We start from the raw sequence: 25,631 nt of genomic DNA, 5'->3' as shown, positions 1-25,631 counted from the left end.
CTCAAGCCTGGGTTCCTACTCTTCAGAGATTCGAGGGCAGGGATCTGTTTCCTAGGCTACCCTCATCTCCATCCCTTTTGGTGAAGGAGCTGGAAATTCAGGCCGATGAAAAGAATGAGACTGTGACTGTCAAGAGAATGTGCAGTTTATGATTTGAAAATCCAAGGAACGCCCCCCCCGCCCCCGGATCTGGTGTCCTGGTGCCAGGTGATAGTGAGTCAAACTGGGAAGGGGCAAGCAGAGGCTGATGGAGGGCCACAATGTCATCCTCATGCTGCCCACCCGCTCTGTATCCTGGGAAAGGCCCAGCTCTTTTCTTTCCAGATGAGCCTGAAGAACACAGCAGTAGAGACTATCTCTCCGCGGGTGCTTGGAGAGGCATTGCCATTAGCTGAAGTGTGTGTGGCGGCTGCTGCCCCTCTGGGCCACTGGGCACATTGCCTACAAGGTGACACTGTTGCTGGGCTCCCTGTCTTCCACCCTTCCCCAGTGCAGGCCCTGCCTAGCTCCTCCTCCTGCAACCCACTGCTCAATAAGCCCTGCTTCTTCTGGTTCCATGAGGCCTGTCCCCACCTGCTGTCATGGAGCCTCTGCCTGTCAGGCCTGGTCCCGGAAGTCCTTTCCCACCTCCAGTTTATCACCTCACAGTCCTGCTGCTGCTCTCCCTCAGCACCACGGAGACTGTGCTGCTGGCTGAGCTGCTGGCCCAGGACAACTTTAGGAATAAAAGCAGCTCCAGCCCAGTCCCAAGAAAGGAACAGAGAGATTAGGAGAACCCAGGGTCTAATCCTGAAGGTGAGCAGGAGCTAAGGCCCCAGCTGGTGGGTGAAAACGAGGCCTGGGGCAAGGCCGACAGGGCAGAGCCAATAGGTGCGCACCTGGGACTAGGGCCAGGGCGCGGGGGTGTCTAGGTCTGTCGAAGGTACCTGCACTCAGAGCCAGTGGAGCTCCTGTCCCCAGGCTCTACTGCATCCTCCCTGGGAAGAAGCAGGCCTGTCTGCAACAGCCAGCCAGCTCAGCCTCCCTGAAGGCCAAGGTCGCGTCAGACCCTGAACGAATGCCGGAGATCCCTAAGAGGGTATTTCTTCCTGCGGAGGTGGCTTAGGCTAGACCAGACCCAAACTGTCATTAGTTGAGAATCAAAGGGAGACTTAAGGGTCTGTTCTGCAAGAGTAGGTTGGAAGAGGTCTGCAAAAAGCTCCTTTCCCTGCTTCTTCTCCTACAGCACCCTCAAGAAAAGAAAAAGAAAAAGCCTCAAGGAACTGGGCTGAGGCTGCTGACTGCACCTTTTTCCTCATATGTGTGGCTGGTGTGGTATGTGGCCAGTTTCTCTTTGTTGGAATCTGGATGTGGGCAACATGTAACTCCGACCCTGCCCCTGCGGAGGCTGTTCGCCACAGCCTGGGATGTCACGGGGCAGGGCCAGTGCCCAGACTGTAGGATGCAGTGTAGCTCCCCATAGCTGGGGAAAGGGCCAGGCCAGGGTCTTTGGAGAGGGTGGAGGGAGGGCTGGCTCTTCCCTACCCTGCAGGGCCCCAAGTACCACAAGTTCCTGGCTCTGTATGAATACATGCAGAGCAGAGTGGAAATAAACCCCTTACCCAAGGGCAAGAGCGTCTCCAGCATCGGCCTTCACTAACTTAGCTGTTCACGCTTGTGCTAAGCAGGGGGCCGACTTCACATACCTGCCGTCCTACTTTGCTCCTGGACCCCACAGCCCATCCACTAATTGCCCAGAACACACACGGCCTAACTGCTTGTTTTGTGACTGCTACTGTCTGGGCCTGGGCCAGGAGGTGCTGATACTGGGGACCACGAGATGATGCTGAACGGCTGGCCTCAGAGGGCAGAACTTCGAATGTTTCCTGCAGCACACTGGACTCTACAGGGCGTAGACAGAGAGGCTCCTCCTCACCACCTAGAGAGCTTCGAAAAGGCCAAACATCCCCAGGGCTGAAGTCTGGGGCCCTCACACTATATCCAAGAGACACAGTCAGCCCTAGGGCCTCCCTCTGGCTAGGACACAGCAGGCTCCTCTGAGCCCCACCCACATCTCTGGGCTGGATGACAGTTCTCCATCTCCGGGTCTGAACTAGGCTGGGGAAGGTCTGTCTACCTTTGAGGGGGCTACACAAAGCAGCTTGGGGCATAGGCCTCTGGCTTCCTTCTCTCCTTTCTCAGCAGCCATCGGTGGCCCTGGTTGGTAGTGCTCAATCACAAAAGTGAAGTTCTGAAAGGTTCCTGTGTCCTGGAGAAGTGCTGCTTTGAAGTGATGCAGGGAAGTGGATACCTGGACAAGGGGCACAGGGATAGGGCTCCTGGATGGGGTAGTGAAGAAAAGTCTCCGCCCCAAAGGACTTCAAACTCACCCAGCCCAGACGTGAGTTAACACTGGTTTATCTGTCCAATGACATGGCTAATCTGACGGAACCAAGCAGGGACGCTGGCAGGCTTAGGCAGAGGTGTCAAAAAGGCGATCGATCATATCGCCCACCTGCTCCACGCGGTACTTGATGTACTTCTCGGGGTTCTTGGTGAAGGGCACGCTGCCATACCTGCCCAGGCATCAGGGTTGGGGGAGGGGACAGGTTAAGCCTTCCTCAGCTTCCCCCCTCCACCTAAGCACTTCTGACAGACTTCAGAGGTGCCCCTGTGTGGTGGCCTCAAACCCAAGACACTGACCCTGCTGCTAAGTTCTGCCAGCCCCCCTTTTTCCCTTGAGACACACAGCCCAGCAGGCAAGTGGCAGTGCCCTGCTGCGGAGAGATGGGCAGGGAGGCTCACCTGTGCAGAAAGACCCCATAGGTCTCCTTGACGATGTTTTTCTGGGCCTGGCGAATCTTGTCTCTCTGTTCTGTATCTGGAATGGCCCAGGCCTTCTGGATCTTGCACAATTCTTCGAGGCCATCGTTGAAGCCCTGGTCATCAAAGTGGCAGAAAGGGAAGGAAGAGACCAGAGTCAAAAGTGTTCAGTCTGTATCACCACAGTGCCAGCAGGAAGCAGTGGAAAGAGGAGGACCCTGACTCACCTTAAAACGTTCCTTGATCATCTGCCGCTCCTTATCCCGAAGCTGGGAGGCCCAGGGGAGCCAGGGAGAAGAGAGAGAACTTTGCTCACAGCAGAACCATCCCACTCTGCTGCTTTTCCAAACAGGGTGGCCCCAGGCCTCTCTTGCTGCCCCCATGGCCACATGCTCACTTTGCTCTCTGATCCCAGAAGGTCACTTGTCCATTTTAAACCAGAGATGTGGCAAAAAGTATCACATCTGCTCAATGCCCCTTCCCAGACCAGGCCTTTGAGCCCACCTTGACTCCAGGCTGGAACACAGGTAGATTCTTCTCTGAGATGTAATCAGTCACCTTTAACCAACTGCCAGACAGCAGGGAGAAAGGCATGAGCCAGGGAGGGACAGCTGTGCCTTCCCTGATTCAGGCCTGGTTTTTCGTTTCTTGTTTCAGTATTTGCGGACCTACTAGGGGAGGGGTTGGTAAGGATGGATCTTGGTCACAACTAAGCAAATACCTGGATCTTTTCCTTGGCAACAGAAAATGTTTAAGCCACTCACTTTAAAAATCAAGAACAGAACACAAAGAGTGTTCAGTAAGTTGAGCAGTCAGATGTACTTCCCATGCATATCATGGTCCATTAAGAATAGAATCACATGAGAAAGGAGGGGGCGGAAGACAAGTAAATGGGAAGCATGAGAAACTCAAAGGGAAAAAAAAGCCTAGGAGAACAGAGGTCCAAAGAAGCAGCGAGAGCAGGGGAGAGGGCCAGCTCAGCCAAGTTCAAGGATCCTCGAAGCCCTGCTCTCCTACTGGGCAAAGCGTTACCCACATGCCTGCCAGGGGCTCCCCACCATCCCTAGATTTGGCACCTGGAAGACCACTCTGAAGAGGCCCTGCAAGCCCGAGGGGACCAGGTAGTGAGGGAAGCCATCCTTTTCTTTCCACTGTGTGAATTTGACTTTTTCAAAACATTGGAGAAAAGAAAATAAATAAATAGAAATTTCAGGAAAAAAAAAAAAGGCTGGGGTGTAGCTCAGTGGAACAGCCCATATGTAACAACATGCACAAGGACCTGGGCTCCCTCGCCAGCACCAACAAACTCTGGAACTGAGTGGAGGCTGGGGTCTGCAGGGCAGCCCACCCCACACACACTGAGGAGAACAACTGTGCTGGACCCAATACACTGGGGGTTGAGCTGGGGCAGCTCAGGCCCTGGAGGATGGCGGGCACCAGTCACCTGCGCTGGTAGGTTTGGATCTGCTGCTCGATGTGCTCCCGGTAGGAGCGTTCAGCAGTCTTCTGGGTCACAGCCACCAGCTGAATCAGCTCAGACCTGGGCACAGGAAAGGGAAGGCGCAGAGAGAGTGAGGCTCGACTCCAGAGGCCCAAAGGCTGCTGGGCTCAGCACTAACACCAGGAAGGAGGGGCTCCCTGTCCATCTTACTCATCCACAGCTCTCAGGAGGCAGCACTCAGCCTTCTTGGGTCTGGGCTACGAGGACTGAGAGCCCCCTCCTGCCCGTGCACGCAGGAGCAGGAGGCTGTGGAGGGCACAGGGGAAGAGTGCAGAGCCGTGCCTGTAGCCACTTACTTCTCCAGGGACTTAAGGATGTAGTTGTAGTTGTTGTGTAGGAAGATGGCGCTCAGGGCTGGGTCTTCATACACCTTGGACTTGCTCAGCAAGTTCAGCTGCAGGTTGCCCAGGACTTTACCTGCATAGGGAAAGATGGGGCCGTGCCTGCCAATCTTACCCCAGTGACCCACCATAGGGCCCACTAGCCAGTTCCCAGCCACGGCTCCTCATCTACCTGACTCTGGGGCATTAGGAATCCTTCCAAATCCCACTGACCCTGAACTGGAGTTTAGGTTGCCCTTGCAAGGTCAGAAGAGGACCAGTGAATATATGGAGGCCCCAGAAAGGGCTTTCCTGGGACAGAAGGATTCTGCCTGAGAGACACTCACAGATGTAGGTGCTCAGCAGTCGCTTGCTAAACTCGGAGCTGTAGCTGGTGGCCGAAGAGCTGGTTTCTGTGACAGGAGAAGTCCTATTACTGCGGTGGCAGTGACCAAGACCTGTCCCACCTCCCACCCCCAAGGAGCAGTGGAGGAAACACTGGGAGAGGCCTTGGGCTTCCTAGGGCAGAGGACGCAGCCAGAGCAAGCATCTACCGAGTCACAGGGCTGCATCCTACCATGGGAAGTGCTGCCCTAACCCCTGGAACCCAAGGCCACCCCTCTATCATGGCGGGGTGTCAGTAGGAAGGTTGATGGGATGAGTGGGATACTAGGACCCCAACCTCCATCCCCCAGGCCCCCCGACCCATCCTAGGCAGTTGTCTGGAAGAACCCTTTGCCCATTTGCCAACAGTGAAGAATTAGAATGGGGTACCACAGCCTCTCCATCTTTTTTCCACATTCTACAGCCTCACTACTGGGTCATACTGAATAGAGGACCTGTTGTCCAGAAGGCTGAGGCAGAGGGGCAAGTTTGCCTGATGGGCATATCTGGGGTGTGGGGACACAGCAGGGTGCTGCCCTGGTGGGCTCAGAGACAGAAGATGGCCAAGACACCAGTGTGGAGAGGTGAGAGCACCCTAGAAGAACTCTTGACCCTCTGACCCAACCTCTAACAGGCCCTGTCCCCAGGGAACCTCACCCGTGGGGCTTCAGAGGGGGAGAAAGGGGCTGCAGAGCCGCACTGCTTACCTCGGGGGTCTAAAGGAATATTGTATGTGTCCCCAAGAACTACAAAATGAAAGGCATTGCACACAGAGGGGGATGAGAGAAACAGAGGAGGGAGAAAGATGCAAGTTCAAAAAACAGGTTAGAAATGGCTGCGTCACCCAAGTCAAGCAGCCCTCACCCCGTGATAGCCAGGGACAGAAGCAGGACACACCAGGCCAGACCCTCTCAAGGCTAGGGAATGCATGGAAAGTAGAAACTCAAGAACCACAGGCCAGAAGCAGCTCCTTGGCAACTTGTCCCCAAATCGGGGCAGACAAGGAGGGGCTGGGGAACCCAGAAGACTGTTCCTCTTTCCATGCCAACCTTCCAAGCCCCAGCCCCTGGGTAGTGATCAGAGGGAGGACACCCAGCTGGCCTCAAGGCTTCAGCCCTTCAAGGGACAGCTGTGGGACCAGTCAGGAGTACGGTAGACATGGGAGGCTGTGGAGGAGCATATGAGGGAGGCAGGGCATGGAGAGCATCTCCAGGTTATAGTGCCCACCCCAGAGTAAGGTGGCCACAGGAGTGAGGGAGGCACTGAGGGGTCACAGAGGCAGCAGCAATCCTGTTCCCCTGATGCTCAGCCCATGATGGCCCCAGTGGTCCCCTCACAGGCCACATCTGAACTGCACTCCCCGGGTGAGAAGAGACCCCTCTCCTAGCCCTGCCTTCACCCTCCGGAGGTAGCGCCTCCTGGGAGCCTAACCCCATGTCCACAGGCAAGAGGGAGCAGGTGGGGCCTGAGTACCTTGGGAGGCCAGCATGGCGCCTGCTGTCTCCTGGAAGTCCAGAAGCTGCTGCAGGAAGAGAATGGCCTGGCAGGGAGGATATGGCCCAGGAGGATGGTCAGGGCAGGGCCCAGGCCCATGCCCTCTACGTGCCCTTATATGGCTAGCAGGGAAGCTCAGGGGCCAGGGATCTGCCCAGCAACAAAGGTGGCTGGAAACTTTATATTTCACCCTATGGGCTCTTGCTACCCACAGATCCTGTCTTCCAGAGATTCTCTACAATGGCCTGTCCATCTGCCACAAGCATTCACAAAGGCCAAGAGGCCCCAGACCAGGCTGGCTCCTGCCCAAGGGTGCTGGCCTGGCGCCTGAGCTAGAACCCGCACCTCCCAGGGTCCCGTGGGGAGCACCTACGTTGCTGGTGAGCTCGTGCACAGTGCCATCCTTGGGCATATTGTACTCCTTGTCTGGATCATTCTGTGGAGAAAAACAACTGGTTCCTTCACACAGCTTCCAAGGCAGCCTCAGGCTCAAGCCATGCTCCAGTCCGCTTGCTCAGCGCCACCTCCTGGCAATGGGTGTTAAGATGCCCTGCACCCTCAGGCTAAGCAAGATGGCAGGACAGAAGCGCCTCAGAGCCCACAAGGAGACAGCCTGACAGGAGTTGACAGGGAACTGGAGCACAGTGGCTTCTCTAAGGACAGACTTGCGCCTCGTGCAAGCCTGCTCTCTGAGAGTCCCCACACCCAGGCTGCCAGACCTGGCGGGAGGAGAGGAAGTACCTTGATGTTGTCTGCAAAGTCCTCCAGCGCCTTTGCTCCAATGGTCTCCATGGAGGTGATGAGGCCAGGGAGTTTGTTCTTGGTGCTGGCAGCCGTGCCCTGGGGAAGCACAGTGTACAGCCCCAGCCACACCCTCTGGAGCAGGCTGTATGTGGAGCCCAGCTCCTTCTGGTCACCTCCCTGCCCCTCCCTGGGGGATTGAGCGTCTGCCAGCTCTTCCTCAATCACCTGGGAGTGTCCTGACTTGCCCAGGGCCCTGCAGAAGCTACTATTCTTCACTCAGAAGACTGGGGGGCTATGCAGGGAAAGCTGAATTCTTCCTTTGTGTGTCCCCAAGGGCCTCCCTGTCACATACCTGGAGCACCTGGTCAAACTCAGGTTTGGTCTGCTTGAGGTGCCGCAGGATGGGGAAGACTGTGAGCACTGTGGAGAAGTCATGGCGAATAATAGCCTTCCGGGCAGCAGACACGATGTTCTCCCCCTCAAGCATCAGGCCGTCCAGTGCATCCTGAGGGAGGGACCGGGTCTACCTCAAGAAGGGCAGAGCAGAGAGCTGGCTCCCAGGGACAGCAAAGATATCTCACTGAGGATGAGGGGAAGCGAGCTGCTGGGGCAGAAGATGGGGGTACTGAGCAACCTCCCAGGACAGATCCCAGGCTACGATGTGGTGCCTAGAGTTGAGGGCTTCAGGTAACAGGCCTTCCCCACGCTCAGGACTTTACAGTGACAGCTTGGCTGGGGCTGCTGGGCAGACACCCAGAGCAGGGAAGGACAGGCAGAACCTGTATCAAGGAGTCAAAGGTTTTCTTCTGATGGTGCTCGGGGATGATGTCTGTCAGCAGTTGGTACTCGCTCTGGGCCAGCTTGACGAAGGCACTGACACAGTGAATGTAGGCATCGGTCTCCACATCCAGCATGTCATCTCTCCCTGTGGGGACAGCAGTACTCGAGCTGCTGGTCTGGTGGCAGCTATTCACTCCTGCTGGAGGGACGTGGGTTTCCCGGCTCCTGCCCTGCAACCCAGACCAGCAGTGGGTGGAAGAGGGAGGGTAGACTGCTCTGGCAGGAAGTTACAAGGACTCTGGCAGGCCCATCCAGGTTCAGGGGAAAAATCAGGAGCTGAGTCCAGCCTGGCTTCATTCTCAGTTCTGCACAGACAGTGCTTATGGCTTCAGGGCATCAGACACTACAGTTGGTGGAGAAATGATAGAAGGAAGAGCCCTAACTCAACTTCCTAGATAAGGCATGTCTGACCCCAGGGCTGAGGGTTCTCATCTATGCCTAGAAGAGAGCAGCCTAAGATGGGCCAGTGGCATTGCCCTCCTCATAGAAGCAGGACTGCGGTCCTCCACCTGAGAAAATGCTGGGTTTGTGAAGGCCAGTCCAGCAGGTCTTCTGAAATACATACACACACAGCCTGGCTGGCCGGGGGCAGCAGCTGAGAAGAGGTGAGCTCCTGAGATGGAGAGTGTGGCTGTCAGCTGCCCTGGGAGGAGACGGCATTCTACTTGTGGAGGCCAGGCCAGGGCACTGCAGACAAGGCCAGCAGAGAACGGCTTGATCCACGTGCCAAGCGGCAGGTCCTGAGACGTCAGATGTCAGGGCTTTCAGCCCTCGTTGCCTTTCCCTCTGCCTGCTTTCAAGCAGTGACCAGCAGCTTCTCCCCTGGCCCAGGCCCTGAGAGCCAGGCATGCATTCTCATCTCAAGTCAGGCAAGGAGGTCTAGTGCCCAGAGACCAGAGTGAGTGCCAGGTAGTAGCCCAGCTCGTCCTTGGAGCGGAACAGGCCCCCCTGGGCAGGCAGCAGCAGGCCATCCAGGGACTGTGCGAAGGCAGTATCGGCAGCTGCCTTCGGGCTGGGCTAATGGTACTCACCAGCCAGTGGCCCGTGCTTGTCGTTCAGGGCCTCAGACAGGTGCTTAACTCGGAAATCATGCTTGTGACCTAGCAAGATGTCAGCCACACAAACACAAGCAGCATTTATCCAGGGCCAGGCAGTTGCCTCTCAGGGTATGGGGAAGAAGCTCTTATCTCCAGACGGGGCATGTGAAGTGGACGCAGGGATGGGGCAGTGGGAAGGGCACCAAGGCCCTTCTCTGCCTCAGACCACCATAGGAACAGCCGTTTCAAGCCTGACTTGCAGCGAGTGCCCAGGACCATCCGGCCTGTTGTTCCCTGAGCCTGGGAACTGAGAAGAATGGGCTGAGCTAGGAGGGCCTGTGGCTCAGCCTCAGAGGGTCTCTCCACCCCACCGAGAGTGACTAGGGACAGCCTTGCATTGTCTCACAGGCTGACACTTTTGAAGGCGGGCTAGGTCTACCAGGGCAGCTAACCTGGCCATCCCTGCCCTGACCGAAGGGAGCAAGCGACATGGCCTCAGGCTGCCTGTCCTCCTGCTGTGCAGAACCCCATTTCTAAAAAAGAGGGTGGCTGGAAGGCCTTTGCCAGCTTGGTCCTGCCACTGCTGGTCTCGGCGTGAAAGGGCTGCCCCAAGACAAAGAACTTTCTCTGAGTTCACACGGGAGACAAGGACAGAGACAGGGAAGGGGAGTGGGGAGCCTCAGGGAGGGCAGAGCTGCCACCAAGGACTTGCAGTTCCCACCCTGCTCCCTCAGGATTTCTCCTCAGGCCCTCCTGGGGGGAGGCTCTGCCCTGCCAAGTGAGTGGACACACAGTGGAGGAAGAGGGGCTGGGAGGAACACAGGGTGATTACCTTCCAGAGGAATGAGGTTAGAGCCCCCCTTTTTCCCATCTAGACCATGCTGGGAATACTGTTTCAGAAGGTTCTGAGCCTTACGGATCGTCCCTGTCACCAGAGCCACACAGAGAAGAAATAAGAAGACCTAGGAAATGAGTGAGAGAAAACAGCAGCGGCCCTCCACCTGCCCAGCCCACGCCTCCCCAGCAGCGAGCATGCCCCTCTATCTCTCCCAGCAGGCCCAGCCCCACGGCCAACAGAGTCCTCGGTGGTGGGAAGAAGGAACATCTCATTCTCCCATCTGCTGTTGGCCCTCACTATTTTGGGTTTTTTACTTCAGAGATCCACCAGAAATTGAAAATAAACCATTCTATGAGTACACTTTAATTGGCATGGACAGAGAAGCTGGTGACAAAGCTTTTAACCTGGAGGGGACAAGTCAGCTGGCAGAGCCTGGGGACCCCTGCAAGCCCAGCCTCAAACTCCAGTTTCCTAAGCATGCTCAATGTTGGGACCCAGGCAGATAGCAATCCATGGGAAGCAACCTGGGGTTATGCCCAGCTGGAGGTTCTGAGACCGAAAGGCAGTTGTTCCTACACCAGGGGAGTCATTCAAGCCACCACAGCCATGGGAACAACCAAAAAGCCAGGAAGGCGCTAACAAAAGCCACCACTGGAAAGGGAGAGGAGGAAGAAAGCGCACATGCTCTTGGCGTGGGGGGAAAAAAGAACAGTTAGTATCACAAGTGAAAACAATACAAACAAAACCACCACACCCAGAGCCTGGGGGCCAGCTGCCTCTGTGGGAATGAGACATCTTAGGGTAGAAAATGTAGGGGCACAAAGTAGCATTCAAGCAGACAGGTCCTGTTGCATAATCAAAAAAATATACTAGGGAAGGAAAGTTGATTAAAGTGGACAGAGATCCACCTGAGGTCAAAAATACAAATTTTACTGTGTGGCATTTTAATCAGCATAGACAGAAGGTAGCCTTTTCTGCAGACCGCCGCTCCTATAGATCCGATCTCAAGGTGGCTGCTATGTTCTGGCAGCTCCCCTTGAGCTGCAGCAAATTAACCAGGGATAACCCCATCTGGCTGGCCTAGTGACATCTGTCGCCCCTATATTGCCTCCTTCAGTGCATTCCTCGCTAATGAGCAAATCAGATTCTTATCCCACAACAAACCAAGAGCAGACACCTACAGGGGCCTAGCCAGCAGCAGAGGGGCATCAGAGATGATAACCTGGCAACCACCAAACCTGCCAGGCACCCTGCTACCAGGACCAAAGCTGAAGCTGGTGTCTCATCACAGACCAGGCCTCCCTGCTCCTCTCCTCAAGGCATGGAACAGATGTCCCAGGAGCCTAACTTCTTAACGTCCAAGCCCACCTGCTTACATCCATTCTTGAGACCCTATAAAACCCACAAGTGTCCTCACAGCCAATCTACCTTCTTGTGTCTCTGCACCAAGAGCAGATTAGGTCTATGGTAAGCCCTGAGGTCAGATCCTTTCTCCCAAAAGGTCTGGGCTCTGCATGGCCAGGGCACTCTTGGGTGGTACAAACAGGGTCTGTCTGGGACTTCCAGGGGTCCTTTCAGAGAACAAGGCAGAGGTGAAAGTGAGCACAGAGTGGCTGAGGTCCAGGTAGCCAGGCAGTCTCACACAGATGGCTCTTTCCTGGCACGATAAAGGCAGAGATGGGCTGGCTGGCCACACAGGCGGCTGCAGCCAGGCAGCCTCGGTCAGTAAAGTCACTGTTGGCAGCAGGTCCTCTAAGGGGTACCGTAGCATCCACTCCAGGGGAAGAAGACAGTGCACTTTCTGCCTGTACCATGGCCCAGTTCCTTCATGCTGTGCTACTCACTTGTATCCTGAGGGTAGCCTCCACTTGTTGGGTGCCCAAACCCTAAGTAAAGGCCTGAGGAGAGCAGGTGACCCGGCTGGATGTGAACAGACACCTGCTGTCTGAGGGACTGGAGAAATGGGGCAGTGAGATGAGGGTGAGCTCTACACAAAGTCTTCGGTCATGAAGGTGCATATGCAGACCATGCTCTGGGAAGTGCCTGTAGCCGCTGAGGGACCCAAAGTGGTCTTTTCTCCAGCTGCTACCTCAGCACCCCCCACCCAGTACATCTGGCCTCTCCGAGAACTGAGGGCAGCTGCTCTGGAGGCAGAGACAGCCAGGCTTGCTCAGCCACAACATGCAGATGCTGTTTACCTGCAACAAGAGCTGCAGGGAATGTGAAGAGGGGAGAATGGAGGGCTGTTTTCAGGACCACAACAACCCGTAGCCTACAACTCTTACCCTATGCCCTTCTCTGCCTTCCACAAGGGATTAACCGCATCAGAGCCCAAAGCCAGTTCAGGTTCTTCCAAAAGGACGGTCTAGGATTTCTCTCCTTTCTGAATCAACTGTGAAGTACAAATCTCCCCTTCCACTTGGCAGCTGGGTGGGGGAGACTGCAGGGCCAGACCTCCCATCCCATTATTTAGGCTGCAGCAGCACAGCTGAACTTCTGACAGAACAGAGGGCTGGGAAGGGGCCTACCAATGGTCCCCGTCCCCCTGCCTCCGGAGAGCTAACTGAGCATGTCTGTGACTCCCATCCCACTTCAAAGACATTATGGAACCCCTAGACTGGACTTGTCAGGCTCTCCAGAGCCTGAGCCATGCTCTCCAGGAACTTGCTGGGTGGACAGACACCTGCTTCCTGTCCTGTGCACCTTCAGCTAGGACTCTCATGAAGCCAAAGCCTAGAAGCAGGATGCTACTACTGACTCCAGCTTGGGAAAAAGCAATCCTGGTCCCAGGTAGCCCTTGGGCTGGTGCTGACATGGGCCATGGTGGGGGCTCACCTGGCCGCTTGATTGGCTTCTTGGTGGGTGTATCCTTTCTCTTATTGGGGATGGCAGGGGAGTAGGGAACCCCAGAGGAAGAACTACTCTTCCGGAAATGCTCCTTTAGGCCCTTGATGGAGCGGTCCAACTGGCTGGAGCGTATCTGGTAGTAGACATTCATGAAATCTGAGGAGAGACAGCAAGAATGGATGGCAGCTGGGGTCCCTGCCTCTGCCTCCCGACAGGGCAGCACCGGAGCCCAGTATGGCTGCTTGGTCACCCTTCCCAGCACCTGTGGTGGCCCACAGTCATCATGAGGCCTCTCAAGTCAGGTAAAGTCAAAGAGAAAACTATCCCCCAATAGAACTGACAATTATAAGTACTTTTTTTTTTTTTTTTGGTCTTTTTAAGACAGGGTCTTACTATACAGTTCAAGCTGGCCTTGGGCTCACTTTGTAGCCTAGGCTGGTCTTCAACTTGCAAAACAATCCTCCTGCCTCAGCTTCCCAAGTACTAGAATTATAGACATGAGCCACCACTCTCAGCTATTTAATGGTACATTTAAAAAAAAATTAGGGCCAGGGATTTAGCTCAGCGGTACAAGCACCTGTTTGGCAAACTCAAGGTCCTGAGTTTGATCTCTGGCACCAAAAAAAAAAAAAAAAAAAAAAAAAAAAAAAAAATTATTTATTTTGAGACAAGGTCTGTGTGTGTTGTCCAGGCTAGCCTCAAACTCCTGGGATCATGGGATCCTCGTGCCTCACCATCCCAGAGCGTTATAAAACATGTGCCACTATGCCTATTTTTTTAAAAATAAAAAATAGAAAATTAACACCCAGATTTAACTTGGTCAAAAGGTTAAGAAATATTATCAAGCAGAAGAGGAATAAATGTCAATGACTGAAAAACACAACTATATCATTAGACACTAAAAATGTAAATAAAAAATAAAAATAGGACTTGATAGTGTAGTTGAATGGTAAAAATAATGAAGAACTAATAGCCTGTTAATGAGTGTGTTGATTGGTGTCCATCTGAGGAGGAACTGGCAATGGACAAGACGACATCTGATTACTGCAACATTTGAGAGCTATCCTCAGAACTGCCTAAACATATCAGAAAACTAGATAATCCCAATGTGCATATGAGCAGGGAAAAAGATATGGAGACCATGATCATTTCAGCAGTTACCAACCAACGTCCTACAAGAAACCCCAATGTAGGAGATGGACCCAAGTAGAGACTCTGGCTGAAGATTCTGAGGGTCCTAGAAGGTGTCTACTCAGCCTCCTGGATTCCCATGGAGCCTCTGAAAATCCTCCACCAAACCCAAAGTGCACCCCAGTACAAATCCTGAACCATGAATCTGTTCATGTAGCCTGATACATCTGGGCTGTAAAACATAAGACTGCTACTGCAGTCCTCCTGAGAAGGTGGGAACCATCACAGATAAAATAGCACACATCGACACACTAAGCGGAGACCAGAGTGGATAGCCCAAGAGTATACAACACAATAATCACTGGAGTTATTTTCTAAAAATTGTGGTTGAGTCAATTTTTTTTAAAAACTCTAACAGTACGAAAAGAAATAGTACCACCATACCAGAGATAATCAGGCAGCTATAGAAAAAAATGAAACCAGCCTACATATACTGATATGAAACCATCTCAAGGTATATCATGAAGTTAAAAAAATAACTACAGGTAAATGTTTAAAACATCACCTGCTTTATACAGAGTTTAATATGCAAACATTATATTAATAAGTGGAAGAGCTTGGGGAGTAAGGAGAGGAAGCACACATTCATTCTCTCACATACATACACTGCGGCATATTTTCTGGAGGGTTGTAGGGAGCGGTGCGACCGCCCCACTACTGTCTCCCCGCCTCTCCCTCCTATGGGCACATAATGTGCCTGCCTACATTAACCATAATCCTCTCCTACTTACGTCACGTACATGGACATGAGGACGACCCATCAGAGATCATCCCATAGCCTTTTCCTGCCCCACCGGCCAGCCCCTGCCCTATAAAAGCAGCGACCACTTTATCAATAAATGAGGCTTGATCGGATTTTCTCGACTTGTCTCTGTTTCTCTGTCTCTGGCCCTGTCTGTGTTAATCCCCATTCCTTCTCTAGGAAACTGCCTCATGGATCCAGATTGACCCACAGGCCAGGTCAGAGAGGCATAAATAAATCTTAATATCTGCTAATCTTTGGGTTACAATGTAGGCAGCAGGAAAGTAGGGAGAAGAACTTCTACTTTTCACTTATGGTTTCCTACATGATCTGAAAAATTCATAACCAATAAAAAAAGTAAACAAAAGGTACATAAAAGTTTGGATTCGGCTAAACTCACATTGTAATATTGAAGCTATTAAATTACTGCTCATGTTTTTTACTACTGAACTTCCTTTTACTTTTTTTTTTTTCCTTTTTATCGGTACCGGGGATCGAACTCACGACTGCCTGCTTGCAAGGCAGGTACTTATGCCGCTGAGCTAAATCCCCAGGCCCTGAACTTCCTTTTACTAAAAAAAAAAATCCAGCTGGGTGTGATAGCACATACCTTAGTTCTAGCACCCAGAGGCTGAGGCACAAGGATTGGTGTGAGTTGGAGGCCAGCCTACACAGACCTGCCTCAAAATCCAATCAACCAGTCAATCAATCAAATCCAGATAGATGAAGAATAAAATGAGGAGTGGCAACGCTCCTGTTTCCCCAGGCCTGCTGCTGGACAGGACCAACAAAAGCCTTCTCACCTTGGTTACGGCCATATTCCACCAGCCAGAGGGAGATGCGGACCACATCCTGGAGCACGCTTTCAGGTAGGTGCTCCAGAGCCACGTCCTCCTGGACCTCTAGGTCCTCGTCGCCACTGATGAGATCCAGGATGAGCACGGGGGAGACGACCTTACTGTGTCGGGTCATCAGGCTGCGGAACTCGGACTCCAGTGACTCCTTCCCCCGCTCAAACAGCAGCTTCTGCGAGAAGAGCCGAAGGCAGCGGCTTGTTTTGCTGTCGCTGCTACTGCACTGATTCTGCAGCTCCCACTCTACCTTCCTGCCTCAGGCTCTCTGCCTTACACTGGCTTTCTTCCTTCAACCCCAAGAAGAGACATCAGGAAGCCTTTCTTTGTTTCTGAGGGTGTGAGGGACACGGCAGTTAAAGCTAGGGCCTTGTGCACGCTAAGCAAGCACTCCACCACTGAGCTGTATCCCTCCCCTCTTTACTTATTTTTAAACTTTGAGGCAGGCCTTGCTAACCCATTCAGGCTAATCTTGAACCTTCTTGCCTCAGTCTTCGGAGTAGTTGGGATTACATGTACGCACCACTGTGTGCAGTGGGGAATCCTGATTTGATTTCTTTACCTTATTTTTTCTCAAAAGGGATAATCACAGATATGACCCAAAATTTTATAAAAAGCAGCAGATTAATAAATATTGGCTGTTTCCTCACTTTCATTGTTAATTTGTTTCTTGTTAGAAGTTTTCAAAAGAAATAATAAACTATATCAAATGGGAAACTTTTATGCTCCAAAAGCTACCATTAGGAAACTGAAAAACAACTTGCTGAATGAGAAAATATTTACAAATTATATATCTGGCAAGGGACAGATACCTAGAACATAAGATTAAAAATGCATATCCACATAAAAAGTGTGTACAGAGCTGGGAAGGTAGTGCATGTCTATAATCCCAGCATTTGAAAGGCTGAGGCAGACGGATTGCTGCAAGTTTGAGGCCAACCTGGGCTACATGAGTTCAAGATCAACCTGAACTACATAATGAGACCTTGTCTCAAAAAAGCAAAACCAGTTCACAAGAACAGAACAAAACAGACGAGTGTACCAGAAGATTCACAGCAACATTATTCACATCGGTGGAAACAACCCAAGTGTCTATCACAGGAGAGATGGATAAGTGAAATGTATCCTATCCACACTATTTGGCAATAAAAAGGAATGAAATATGATACATGCTACAATGTGGATGAACCTTGAAAACTTATGCTAAATGAAAGTTGTGGGGAGAAAAAGTTGTGAATGGCCACCTATCATATGCCACCATTTACATAAGAAGTCTAGGCTAGGTGAATCATATGGATGGATTACAGTGACTACCAGTGGGGGACAAAGGGGAGAGGGCAGAGAGGGACAGCAACTGCCAGTGGGTCAGAGTTCCTTTTTCAGATGATCTACAGAGTTCTAAAGCTGATTCTGGTGATGGATGCACAACTTCCTAAATACATTCATTTTACACTCTAACTTCATGTTATGGAAATTATATATCTTAATGAAGATGTTAAAGAAAGAAAGAGAAAAATGTTTTTGCTTAAACAGAACTCTTAGTTTCATGTCTTTTGCACTCTCCTTCTCCATCCTACTTGAACTTGTGATCCTCCTGCCTCATTCTACCAGGGAGTTGGGGTTACAGGTGTGCATCACTACACCCAGCTACTGTACACTTCTTTAGCTGATCTAAAACCCCCCATGAGATGGCACAGGGACTGGTATCCCCAAACTTCTCACAACATTCCACTAGCCCCTTACCACTTTGTTGAGTTCTGGGCTGTCTGGGCTATTGTCCTGGAAATACTCCACAGCCTTCTGAATCTTGGCCATGCTTCCCAGGTACTCTTCCAGCCGACCTGTAGGGCTGCAAAGAAAAAGGGCCAGGTCAGCCTGGGAGGATGGGGAATGAAGAGGGAGTAAGGGAATGGTATGTGAAAGGGGAAGAAGAGAATCCACACAGGGAACTTTAGCCTTAAATTTATTCTACTCCCTCTTCTCAGGCCTAGGCCACTACTAGGATACACTAGGAATATGACCCTCTGTGCCTAGCTCACCCTTCCTTGATGATCTTCTCAGTGTCACTAGCCACATGGTAGTAGCTGATGACATGGTCCAGGCAGGATAGGGTCTTCTCAACGTTCTCCTGCAATCGTTGCAGATTCTCTGTTTGCTTGTGCACCGGGATGATGGAGTTCTCCAGCTTCATGAGGCGGCTCTCAAAGGATGACAGGATAGACACCTGCAGAGGGAAAACCTCTTGCTCCCAGGTCTCAAGACCATCCCAGCACTGCCTCTGCCCACCTAGAGGCTAGCTTCAAGACAAGAAGCTCCACACAGGAAGGGGCATGGTTTTCCTATAAACTATATCCCCGGAATGTACCATGTGCCCCCAGCATAAAAGGTGGTCCACAATAAACTGCTTGAAACTTGAAGGCGAGTCAAGCATCAAATTAGTTCTTCCAAAGATGATCATCTCAGGATAGTATTCCTTCCACTCTCTGAAGTCAAAGCTCAATTTCTATTTTCTCTGAAGCTTTTCTAGTTTGAACAGGAAATAGTTTCACACAGAGTAGCCTCAAATGCATTGCTGGTACCTTCAAAACTCCCCCTCTCTTAGAGTCACTAGGACTTGGTGGTGTCATTAATTACAGATCCAAGTTTGTCTTTGCTCAATCCCTGCTTTTTCAGTCTCCCCTAGGAATAAAGGACACGCACTTATTGAGTGCCAAGCACTGTGCAAGATGTGTTAAATGTATTGGCTCACATGTCCTTCATAGTCACATGGGGAGATTGCCACTGTCTCTGTTATAGCAGACAAGTTAACTGATACTCAGAAAATTACTTGCCAGGAACCACACAGCAAGTAAGCTGCAGGGCAAGGTCTAGATCTCAGGTCTGCTCAGAGCTCATTCCGTCCCTAAAGGCCTTGGGGTGAAAAATGTGCATTCTCTGCCCTTAGTAATCCACATGTGCCAACCTCACTTGAATGGCCGCTGACACATGGCCAGTACCAGTCCACCTAGCCAATCTACTAAATATCTGCCTATGGAAAGAAAAACTAAAGAGTAGAAAGCCGAAGTCCAGGCCAGCAGGAACTACAATGTACTCAGCACAAGGGTGGGCCACAGGAGTGGGTCTGGGTAAGGGAGGTGCACACTGTTGCTGCAGAAGCCCCCACGTTGCCACCCGCACCACCCACGCCGGGCCCCTAGATCGCCAGGCTCTCCTCCAGGACCGGGGCGTCTTTCCTCCCAGCTGATGGCTTCCTCACCATGTTTTTGGTGAGCTGATCGCTCTTCTCCAAGCTGTCTCGGATAAAGGATAGTGTCTCCTCCTCCTGTGGGGAATGAAAGGGCGGACATCACCAAAGCCTAAGGCTAAAGGAGACAGCTGCTTCCCGGTCCACGGCCTAGGCCCCAGACTCATCTCTTCTCAGCGAGCGCCCCCGTCCCAGCCCGCCTCTTTTCCGAGTGTAACTCCCAGACTCGCTCCTGGCCCCTTTCTGTCGTTTCTCCCCGCCTTCTCCAGCCCCAGGCCCACCTGTTTCAACTTGTCTTCAATCTCCCGCCGCCGGGCGGACGCCTCTTGTGGGGGAATCATTGCTGTGAAGCGTACGTTTCCCACTCCCCAATATCGTTTCTCAGAGGCCCGCTCGGCCTCCGTCTCTGCCACACCCACTTCCGGCCTTGGCCCCGCCCCGGAACGAGGGGTGCCACATTTGGAGTGGCAGGCCTAAGTCGCCTACATGGAGCTTATAGAAGGGGTGATTATGCAGCCATCTTGAGTGTGGCTGGAAAATGGGACCTGCTAGGAACACAGCGTTTTCCTGTGTTTCCGATAACTTGTATCAGCAGAGAAGATTCTGGGGAAGCTGTATGCTTTGCGGCCAGCAGAGTACTTACAACTCACTGTCTTCACTCGTAGTGTGATTCCTTTGATAAAGGCTGCTGGGGAAAGGAACAAATTTGTTTCCCACAAAGCTTTTCAAGTGCAGGTTTGAAGTTGGGTTCGCACAAAAGTTACACTGCTCACACAGTGATTGATGTGAGACCATTTGATGAATCAGGGAATTGTGGAGTCTTTCTTGCTGTCTGTCTGCCCTAAATTTCAAAAAGTGGATTTTAAAAAATTTATTGTTTTTCCATTACTAACAATTGAGCCTAGGGTCTTCTCACTGAACTACAGGTCCAGACCTTTTTTCGTTTTTTTTTTTGTTTTGTTTTGTTTCAGACAGATTTAAGCGCTAAGTTGCCTAGACTGAACATAAATTTGCAACCTTCCTGCCTCAGCCTCCCAGAGTGCTGGCTATGCCTGGCTCATAAAGCAGAATAAGGACTTTGCTTACTTTGGAAGACTCAGATCATTCCAGCTCTGCCAGCAGGTGGGAGTGGGCGTGGGAGGTGGCACTTGTGCCCCTGGCACACAGCTTGGACTTGTGGATCCAGCTCCTGCAAAGCCTTACTCTTTCCTCCATCCCTTCCCTAGCTGCCAAGCCCTGGCTCCTGTCCTCAGCTTTGTTTGGTCCCTTTGTGCTTCCTTGGTGCTGGCATGGAAAGACAGGCAAGGAGGCATGTGCTGGTGCATGATGTTTGGAGGTACCAAGCCCTAATGATCCAGATAGCCAAAGAAGGGAAGGAAATGGGCGCAGAGCCTGGCAGTGAGAGGGGACTGGGCAATTTTTCCACCAAGAGAATAATTTTAGACTTTGTGGACCATCAGGAAATGTGGTGATAAGAGAAATAGAGCTCTGTTGCAGGTAGGGGAGGTAAAAGGCAGAGTTACTGTGTCATGATACCCGAATGATTTCAGCAGTGGTACAGTCCCAACACCAAGTGGGGAAAGTTTAACCTTATAGATATCACAAAGTATCATGAAGTGGCTAGTGGGCTATGGTGGGCCTTGTCTAACATCCAACCTCTCTCCATGGCCAAACAATATAGGTTAGTGACGGTGAGCCTTTTAGAGACCGAGTGCCAGACTGCAACCCTAAAACCCACTTACTTATTCAAAGTGCCAACATGGCAATGAAACCTGAATACTGTGGTTTTAGTTTAGGAAAAAACGACTCTACAGTAACATCTGTGTTAAAAGAAAAACACAATAACACGTGTGACATAGGTTCACCACCACTGATCTAGACCAATAAGATGTGCACACAAAATGCTGTCATCAAATATGTCCAACTTTATACAGCGTTATTTGTATACTGCTTTTCTGCATTTTGTCAAATTTCTTTCAGTGTCTGAAGTGTCATGTGACAGCTAACTGCCGTGTATTGAGAGGCATCTGTTTGCTGATTTCTGTTACAAACGCTATCTTTGCAATATCCTGTCTAATCCTTATAGTAAACCTACCAGTCAGGAACAGCTGTGGGCTCCCTTCTGCAGATACAGAAGCTCAGGCAGAAGTCAGCTGCACTAAGTCAACACAGCTGGCCTGGACACAGGCTGCTCTTCTGGCTCCCCAGGCTGGGTGGTAGCTCAGGGGTTTTATATATTATCATGTAAACTTGACTTTTAAGAAAGTATCTGTCAAGGTGCATTGTGAAAAGCAGGTTATATTTATGGCAGCATATCTACAAAGGATAGACAAGATAAGCACACGTTGGCAAGTAGACATTGATTCAGTAAAAGCCAAAAGTCTCCTACCAGGCCTGGCACAAGGCAAGCTGTGTCACCAAGACGAAAAAACATTTCAGTTGCAGCCTTAGAAGCCTTGGTTTTCACATCCACAAAAGTGTGCACAAATTTTGTATTTTTACAAAGATGCCAGAGATAGCCAAGTTCCTCTTTGTTCACTCATGCAGATTCTCTTCCGGGGAGGGAAGAAAGGACGAAGAGTGGGAGGAGAGGGGGAGAGCAGCCTTCCTCCCCTGACAGTGGCAGTGAGCTCTTTAGTCTGATAACTTTCTGGCTCTAGACTTTGTGCTGCTTCAGGGATCAGATGTATAACTCCTCAAGCAAATGTTTCCTGGCCCTGTAGCAGTATGAAAAATGCCTGTGTTATGATGATGTACACAACCACAGAGCAGGTCAGATAGTGCACGTTTGATAGGATTCCAACCACTGCTTAAAACATAAGAGAACCAGTGGGGAAAAAAGGAGAAACAATCACAAAACATTAAAATGGTACACAGATGGATGATTCTTCTCTAATTGTGAAGGATAGTGAGATTAAATTACCTTTCTATTACAACACTTCTAAGAGAACAATTTTTCTTCTTTTTTTCATATAACGATCAAAAACACAGTCTGTTTTCTTCATGTGAAGACTATCAGCCATCAACAGTACCATCTGACCATGGTCAGGAGAGGTTTTTTTTTTTGTCTTTTTCATTTTTATCGGTACCAAGGATCGAACTCACGACTACCTGCTTACAAGGCAGGCGCTTATGTGGTGCTAAATCCCTAGCCCCGGGAGAGGTTTTTTAATCTTGAAATTTGATTGGATATAAAAATTAGAAAAAGGTCCAGGGGCCTCCTCATTTTTCTTATAAGAAACAGAGCAAAGGATGCTTTGAGCCCTCCGTGGGCTGACATCTTGGTTAAAAATGCAATACTTATTCAGAGCTGGGGATGTCCCCAAATGAACTGACTTGAAATCAGGTTCTCCAAGGGCCTGGGGCATCACTGGGAACCATGCCCACTCAAGGGATGTAGGTGATGTGTGACCCTGGGGAGGGAGGACTAGAGAGCAGGACCTGGACCCTATTGGTGCAGCCTTTGATGTGACATGGCCACAGAGGGGCCCACAGCGGAGAAAGATTTCTAGGCTCACAGGCAGGAGCTAGAGTGGAGGAGTGGCTGGAGAGATGGCAGGCCAGCCTGGGAGATCCGTTGCAGCTGACTGACCAGAGCAGGAAGGCCCAGTAGGCTGACACACACCTTGGGCCCAAGTGACCTTGGCTCCAGCCTTTTTGTTCCTCTCTCTCTCTTCTCTCTCTCTCTCTCTCTCTCTCTCTCTTTTTCTCTCTCTCTCTCTTCTCTCTCTCTTCTCTTCTCTCTCTCTCTCTCTCTCTCAGTAATGGGGATCGAACTCACGACTGCACACTTGCAAGGCAGGCACTTATGCCACTGAGCTAAACTCCCAGCCCAAGTGCCAGCCTTTTTCACTGTTGTTTTTGGAGACAGTCTTGATACGTTGTCCAGGTTGTGCTAGAATTTGCAGCCCTCCTATCTCAGCCTCCCAGCTAGGATTACAGGTGGGCACTGCCATGCCTGGCTCAGGTGTATTTTCTGAGGCAGCTGTGATCCTCTCTGACCTCAGAGTCACAGCCACATGCTTGTGACCCCAGAAACAAGTCATGATCCCAGCCACGAGTCATGGCTGAATCTACATCCCTTCCCGCCACTCTTGCGACCCCTCCTGGCCTCACATCCCCACCTCTCTCCTTATCCAGGGTGGGTCCTAGGACATAGCTGTGCTGGGTGCTTTCGGTCAAAATGCAGCTGGTGCTATGGAGGGCACAGGTTGCAGGAGAAAGAGTCCATATATGAGGTCATATGGGACTAGTGCAGTCCCACAGCTGCCCTACTAGCTGTGTAACTTTAGCCAACAGAGGGATTCTCTGAGTTACATACCACATACACCAAAAGGTCCCTCAGATTTTGGGGTAAATCAACAGCATATTGGGCCTGGCACATAGTGTTCAAAGAGTTTTGTCTGTGTTGTTGTTTTTGTTACTGATTTTTTGTCTTTTTTTTTTTGAGACAGTTTCACTGTGCAGTTCAGACTGGCCTTGAACTCATTTTGTGGCCCACGCTGGCCTCTGACTCGCACTGGTCCTCCTTAGTTTTCCCAGTGCTGGGAGTCACAGGCGTGCGCCACTCACTGGGCTTCAAACAATGTTAGTGCCCTCTGGCCTTTTTAAATTGCCTTTCTAGATATTGAGGAGTGTACTAGGGATTGAGCAAGCTTTTGCAGTGAATTACTACTGCTGAGAAACATTACTACTGCTGAGTTCCAAACAGTCAGTTTTCCAGAATCTTTGGAGTTCCCTGTCTGCAAAATAGTCCTGAGTCACTGGCAGATGACATCTTGAGCCACATGGCCTTTGGTCCTCCCCAGCAAGGCCATTCTTGAAAATCAAGGACATTGAATCACCAAGCAATGAGTCTCACGTGCTAGATGGGACATCTGGGACCTTCCAGACATGTCCCTGTACCTCTGTCTCTCCTCTAAGGACAATAATACCATACCCTGTACATGCAGAAGTAAGCTGCATGGTCTGAGAACATGGCAGCACCCCGATGGGGTGCCACTGGTTCAGCACACGCTGCAAGCCTACCTCCTGGCTTGTGAAGTTGTAGGAAATGTCATTCCTGCCCCTTAGACAGTCCCTGCCCTTTAAACAACCCATCTGGCTGTGGCCTCACTGCTGGGCGATTTAGTTCCCTGATCTCTAAGAGCAGCCCCCAGTGGGTGTGACTAGAGAGGGCGTGGCAGTGACTGCAGCTCTCTGTGGGGTGGATGAAAGAGGGGTTTGCAAAGATCCTGGGTATAGTGGAACTCAAACTGTCGGTGTCACTCCCGGCCGGCAGGAAGGACACACAACAAAGTCTGGCAGTGGACAACCTTTTCTTTTATTTTCCTTCTCCGTACAGCCTGCCCCGGGAATCCTCCCGGCCGAAGCCTCTGTTGGTCCGCTCCCCGCGGCTCCTTGCGTGCTTCTCCCTACAGTCTGTCCCGAAGCCTCTACCGGTCCGCTCTCCGCGGCTCCTTGCGTGCTTCTCCCTACAGTCTGTCCCGAAGCCTCTACCGGTCCGCTCTCCGCGGCTCCTTGCGTGCTTCTTCTGCTTCTTTTGCTTCTTCTTCTTTTCTTGGCGGGAGAGGCACTCACTTTTATAGGGTTACAGTGGCCAACCAGTTCAAAGCGCGCGATGCGGGCTGATTGGCTAACATCAGTTGTTGCTAGGCAGACTTACAGGGCGGGTTGTGAAGCAGGAGATCTTACAGGGCGGGTTGTTTACCAAGCAGGAAGCAGGAGATCTTACAGGGCGGGTTGTTTACCAAGCAGGAAGCAGGAGATCTTACAGGGCGGGTTGTTTACCAAGCAGGAAGCAGGAGATAAGCGCCATCTTAGCACACTCGATGGGAGGGGTAATCTAGCTCAGGCTTTGCTCTTTCCTACAGGCCTCACGTCCGCCAAGTAAGGCGACCGGGCTCGGCCGCGGCTCCCAACATCAAACCCCTGGGAGGCAGATGCCTCACTTTGTCCCTGGTGATTGGCACGCTAACTCATACACATCAGGATGACCCTGCAAGGACCATCCTGGAACCTTCCATAGCCATGGCCATCGGGCCACTCAACAAGATGATGTTCCTGGAGGCAGCTCCAGCCCCAGCTCTGGGCAGGTCCTGAAGATTTCAGTTGCGTCTAAGGGCTTTCTGAAACCTGAAATGGCTGAGAATTTCAAGTTGTCCCACAGATGAGGGACAGAACGGGTCGGAGGCACCCAGCTATATCCTACTACTCTCTGTCCAGTGCTGTGCCCCTCTGCTGTCCCTGAGCCCTGTGAACCTTGGTCTCCTGGACATTGGGGGTCCCTGGACACTGGATGTCCATGCTAACACTGGCCACCAGGATGTGGGTGGTGACCAGTTCTGGAGTGACAGGTTTCCAGCTCTCCTCAGCCTGCCTGCAGGAGGGCAGGCACCAGCTCCTGATCTTGGTGCTACTTCCCAGCTAGAAGTCAGCTGGAGAGGCCAAGTCCATCAAGGTCAGCCATTCCTCACCACTCACTTCAGGGACTGGGGCTCCCCCAGTTGGGAATGGAACCTAAAGCCTTCACACTGAGCTAGACATGTCTCTGTACCTCTGTCTCTCCTCTAAGGACAATAATACCATTTTATTCCATTTTATTTTTATTATTATTTTGAGAAAGAGTCTTACCAACTTTCCCAGGCTGTGCTTGCAGCTGGGATCCTCCTGCCTCAGCCTCTCAGCACGCCTGGCTCCTTGTCCTAGGCTCTCAGTTCCAGGACTCCATCTCTGCCCCTGTCCCAGCACACACCCCTCCATACATACCGTTCACACACGCATCACTTAACAAGCA

General features: G+C 51.5%; 2 protein-coding genes across 5 annotated transcripts; one reads left to right on the top strand and one right to left on the bottom strand.

The window, feature by feature from the left end:
• Positions 1–127: 127 nt before the first annotated feature.
• On the bottom strand, positions 128–19,277 carry Exoc7 (exocyst complex component 7). Of its 4 annotated transcripts, XM_003461432.5 has the most exons (20): positions 19,117–19,277; positions 18,848–18,913; positions 17,631–17,815; positions 17,335–17,440; positions 15,544–15,766; positions 12,796–12,963; positions 9,955–10,047; positions 8,025–8,170; positions 7,598–7,750; positions 7,243–7,341; positions 6,875–6,937; positions 6,481–6,547; positions 5,715–5,753; positions 4,971–5,036; positions 4,600–4,720; positions 4,247–4,342; positions 3,307–3,370; positions 3,030–3,071; positions 2,785–2,918; positions 128–2,555 (listed from the first exon to the last, which is right to left on the bottom strand). In XM_003461432.5, exons 1-20 carry the CDS (start codon positions 19,174–19,176, stop codon positions 2,453–2,455), a joined length of 2,094 nt encoding a protein of 697 aa, XP_003461480.1. In that variant the 5' UTR covers positions 19,177–19,277; the 3' UTR covers positions 128–2,452. The 4 variants fall into 4 exon arrangements, with proteins under 4 accessions (XP_003461480.1, XP_003461481.1, XP_004999674.1 ...); XM_003461433.5 differs by lacking the exon at positions 5,715–5,753; XM_004999617.4 differs by lacking the exon at positions 9,955–10,047.
• Zacn (zinc activated ion channel) lies at positions 178–1,725 on the top strand. Its single transcript, XM_023564995.2, is given in 5 exon segments — positions 178–408; positions 410–467; positions 470–532; positions 634–743; positions 1,177–1,725. Coding segments are annotated over 5 exon segments (579 nt in total). The 5' UTR covers positions 178–324; the 3' UTR covers positions 1,441–1,725.
• Positions 19,278–25,631: the final 6,354 nt, after the last annotated feature.

The sequence above is a fragment of the Cavia porcellus genome, unplaced genomic scaffold, assembly GCF_034190915.1.
Source record: "Cavia porcellus strain 051 isolate PalLab524CR breed Dunkin Hartley unplaced genomic scaffold, mCavPor4.1 scaffold_32, whole genome shotgun sequence".
Lineage (NCBI taxonomy): Eukaryota > Metazoa > Chordata > Mammalia > Rodentia > Caviidae > Cavia > Cavia porcellus.
This window is presented reverse-complemented; position numbering and strand designations above follow the sequence as displayed.